Source organism: Notothenia coriiceps, unplaced genomic scaffold (genome assembly GCF_000735185.1).
Source record: "Notothenia coriiceps isolate Sejong01 unplaced genomic scaffold, NC01 NC01_scaffold00029888, whole genome shotgun sequence".
NCBI classification, from domain to species: domain Eukaryota; kingdom Metazoa; phylum Chordata; class Actinopteri; order Perciformes; family Nototheniidae; genus Notothenia; species Notothenia coriiceps.
In genome coordinates this window covers 1-4513 of record NW_011362589.1, presented here as the reverse complement: position 1 = coordinate 4513, position 4513 = coordinate 1, and the positions used below count along the sequence as shown (strand labels likewise).

At 37.9% G+C, this 4513-nt stretch overlaps 1 protein-coding gene across 1 annotated transcript; it reads left to right on the top strand.

Moving 5' to 3' along the window:
- Positions 1–1775: 1775 nt before the first annotated feature.
- Positions 1776–3724, top strand: LOC104959097 (glutathione S-transferase theta-1-like; the record flags this gene model as incomplete). The annotated part of the gene is made up of 3 exons (XM_010786949.1): positions 1776–1950; positions 2961–3048; positions 3541–3724. Coding segments are annotated over exons 1-3 (378 nt in total), but the record flags the coding sequence as incomplete, so codon positions are not given.
- Between the last annotated feature and the right edge of the window lie 789 nt (positions 3725–4513).

The window sequence follows — 4513 nt, the reverse complement described above, 5'->3', positions numbered from 1 at the left end:
GGCCAGACTCTAAAGACTTTCCAAGGGCTAAAATGCTGCTGCCGGAGTACTGACTGAAAGTATTGCTGATATTATGTCTACCATCCTCTTAAAATACTCTGTCAAACAATATAAGTCTCATGAAGAAAGGTTTTTTAATGCTTATTCAAAATAGCAGAGAAATATGCATTCTTGTACTCAGGAGGGGACATTGACAGAGGAGTACTGGAAAAGTACACAGTAAGTACTTCATGGTACTTTTGGGGGTTGTTTCACTACTGAGTCCAACAGGATCAATCTCACGAAGAACTAATGACAAAAAAGAATTCCCTCATCAAACTTAGCAGAAGTGGCTTGATTTTGTTCTCAGCAGGGGACTTTGACAGAGTATTTCTCAAACAATACACAGTAAAAGTACTTCAATGTATTGTAAGTAGTAGGCTAACTAATACAACGTCAAATAGTATCAATTTCATTTAGAACTAATGGTGAAATTATATTTGTATCATTCATCAAAGACAGCAGAAAAACATGGAGGGGACTCTGACAGAGGATTACTCACAAAGTACATAGTAAAAGTACTTCATTTTATTTTTGGTAGAAGTCAAACTAGAACCGAGTTCAACAGTGTCAGTTTTCTTAAGAACTTGTGGTAAAACATATTTGTATCACTCGTCAAATATAGCAGGAATGAAGAGCAGCTGATTTGAAAAAACAAACTCGAGAGACGGCTGAGTGACCGCAGTGCAGAATCGCTGTGTAGTTTAAATCTCCTAATCTCCTAACAATTTTAGACATAGGCTTATTATATTTACAGCCGTTAGTAACATTCATTTTCTGGGCTCAATATGTGTCTTGGCCGTTTTCGTTGTGATCGCTAAATTTACCTTGTTTCCCTTTGTTTATAATAATATTATCACCGCTTTTGTTTTGAAATCACTTCCGTGAGTTTCGCCCCGCCCCTCGCTCCAATGACCATTAGACCATTTAGTAATGTAAAAAGCAAAAAGCAAAAAGGCCTCTCAAACGCTCTCCCGTTTACGTGTTTAATAAAGAAAAACAATTGGACGGTAGATACACGGATTTGAACTAATCCTCTTCCATTTAAAGGGATTACAAAATGACTGCAACAAGAAAACAATATATTTTCCCCTGCCTCTCGTAGCTAACATCTGTTTCAGCAAGATTTCTACTCAAAAAACATACGAAATCACTTTGCACAATGCAAAAATAAAATGCCATAATTGGATTTCACAAACATACCAACCCTCTGATTTGAAATTCTTATTTAAAAATTAAAACGTTGACTTTAAATAAATGTATTATGTCAACAGATTTCACATAATTGTATTAGGTTAGTTGAAAGCAATCATATTAAGTTAAATAAAAAATATTACAGGTTCAACTTGATATTATTACTTTCAACTAACCTAATTCAGTTGAGTGAAATTTGTTGACATAATACATTTAATTAAAGTCAACTTTACGATTCCTTCAGCCCTAGATCTCTTTCCCTTACCTAAGCCAAAGCCAGCCTCATCAAATGACAATAACATATTTGTATCTTTATCTTTTATCCATATGATTTGCTGTAAACTCATTACAAAGAGGACAATTATTTACAGACTAGGGGAACGGCGAGCAGATACAAATGTGATAATCTCCACAATGTTTACAAAATGTTGAGCAAAGCGGAGGCCAAAGGTCGGACCGCTCAACCACGACGGCCTGCTTACTTTGAACTGTCGCCACCGTTTAAAAATCAACGAGCCTCACAGCGAGGAGAGGCGGAGTTCCTGTCGGACGGAGGATAACAGGCGAGGTGGGAGAGGGCTGAACTCACAGCAGCCTCAGACTCTGACAGGATGGAGCTCTACCTCGACCTGCACTCCCAGCCCTGCCGTTCCGTCTTCCTGTTGGCCAAAGCTATCGGGATTCCCTTTGAGTTTAAGTTGGTGGAACTCTCTGCAGGTAATCTCACAGAAGAGACAGGGACGAGACTTTTTGATTGCATGCACTTCCACTTTATTTGTGTTCAAGTAGTTTCTAGCTCTGACTTAAAATAGTTTATTATATGATTTGTTAATATGGCACTAAAGTTTTCCCTATAGTTGAGTTTGACTAGAGTTTTAACTGGCTTAGACTTACGAAGTAAACGGCAACAAGGTTAGTTATTGTCGTGTTTTTGTAGCCTTTTCTTTCTCTTTGTGTTTTTTTACTCTAACACTTTTTGATGTTGGGAGTTGAGCACCCCGCACGCAGGCCTTGAACTTGATCTGTAAGCACTAACATAAAAAGAAAACTCCTATTAGTTTACATTGCTACAGAAGATACAGGGACGAGACTTTTTGATTGCATGCACTTCCACTTTATTTGTGTTCAAGTAGTTTCTAGCTCTGACTTAAAATAGTTTATTATATGATTTGTTAATATGCACAAAGTTCCCCTATATTGAGTTTGCAGAGTTTAATGGCTTGACTTAGATAAAGGAACATTGTCGTGTTTTTGTAGCCTTTTCTTTCTCTTTGTGTTTTTTTACTCTAACACTTTTTGATGTTGGGAGTTGAGCACCCCGCACGCAGGCCTTGAACTTGATCTGTAAGCACTAACATAAAAAGAAAACTCCTATTAGTTTACATTGCTACATCTCACCCAGACCTATCGGCAGACTTCAATCTTTGCAGGCAAACAGAGAGCGGGATGTAGAGGGCCAAAGGTCAAAGCATCCAGACAAAACATTCCTCCGTCCCTGAGGTGATCGAGTATAACAGAGACGTGACAGAAAAAAAAAAAAAAAAGAAGGGCAGAGCTGTTGGGAGGGTTAAAAAAAACACCATCTTTTTTTCATGTTTTTAATTTTACCCTTCTTCGCCAAATGGTGGAAGAACCCATTAATTCATGTATACTTTTTATATTTTTGGTTGAAATGTTGTCTTTATTCAAACACATCTGTGATTCTGATTTGTGTGTGTTTCTCTCAGGGCAACAGTACAGCGAGGAATTTGGAAAGATCAATGTCATGAGGAAGGTTCCCGTCATGAAGGATGGAAGCTTCGTTCTGACGGAAAGGTATAACAAAGACTTGGTTTAATGGTTGACTTCCTTTTAGATACCAATTTGTTTTCAAAGCCAGTATTAATGGCCACGTTTGATCCATCTTTTCATATTAAGACACCTGCAAGTAAGTTATGATGGTTTAAAGATGTGTTTCGTTGAGTTTGTGATGTTAAAATATTATTTCTAATACTTTAGCTTTATCTAATCATTACCTTAAAATCTCCAGAAGTGGAAATAATGGACGAAGGAAGGTCTGCACCGTCAACCTGGCTGTTGAACGTAATTAAAGAGATTATTTAGTGTAAACTTTAAAAAAGTTCTACTAATGTCAATATTTAGAGTTCCTGTGACAATTTCCTAGTTTTTGAAATTGAGATAACATTACTGTTACCTGGCCTTTTGATTACATTTCCAGTGCAGATCAAAAGCAATGAGGTGAAACACTTTCACTATTTTAAAACATTCCTTGGTTCCCCTTTTTTCTCCATGCTGTCTGTGTTGCAGCGTGGCGATCCTGAAGTACATGCTGCAGAAACACTCGTCGTCATTGGCAGATCACTGGTACCCAGCTGACCTGCAGCAGCGTGCTCGTGTTAATGAATACCTATCCTGGCAGCACATGAACCTCAGAGCTCACGGGTCCAAGGTCTTTCTGCTCAAGGTACGAGTCCCCGATCAACCCGGCGCTGTATCCTCACCTGACACACTTCAGTAACCAGCTGTTCAAACATCGCTTTGTTTATTTTGGGCCCTTCCGAGCACTGAAAAGTAATTATATAATGTTTGACTATCCTTATCTGACAATTAAAGGTATATTTGAGTGTAGTTTATGTAGAAATATATACTTACAAAGTGTTTAAATTAGGGCCGGGACTCGATTAAAAAAATTAATCGAATTAATTAGAGGCTTTGTAATTAATTAATCGAAATTAATCGCATTTTTAATCACATATAAATATTTGACCTGAGAACAGTGAGAAGCAATTTTTTTCACATGGATTTTAGTATACCATTGAATAATGACTGAATACATAAGCTTAAAGTGCCTGTGACACGAACCCAACAACTGTTGTGCAATGAAATAGTGGGCTACTAGTAATCTCGAACCGTCAGTTTAAAAAAGAAAAAGCGATACCGTTCCGATAAATATCAATAATTTCGAACATCGCGGGAAAATTCCTTCGACTCATTTTGAGGTTTTGGGGGAAGCCGGAAGTGACGTCAATGCGGGAACGCTTCACTCTGCGGCGAGAGAGCCAAACACGGACAAAGTGTGTTGTCATGCGTAGAAATGGTGAATTACTGAGTTTAGGCACGTTAATAACGTTTTAATGAAGTTGACTACAGTATATTCATATATGTCAGTGCTTTCATGTCAATTCGGCGAACATAAACATACATGATCGTGGTGAAGATGATGATTAAATTAGGATTACAAATCGGTAGTGAGAGCTGCTGAATTTCCTCCCGTCGGATG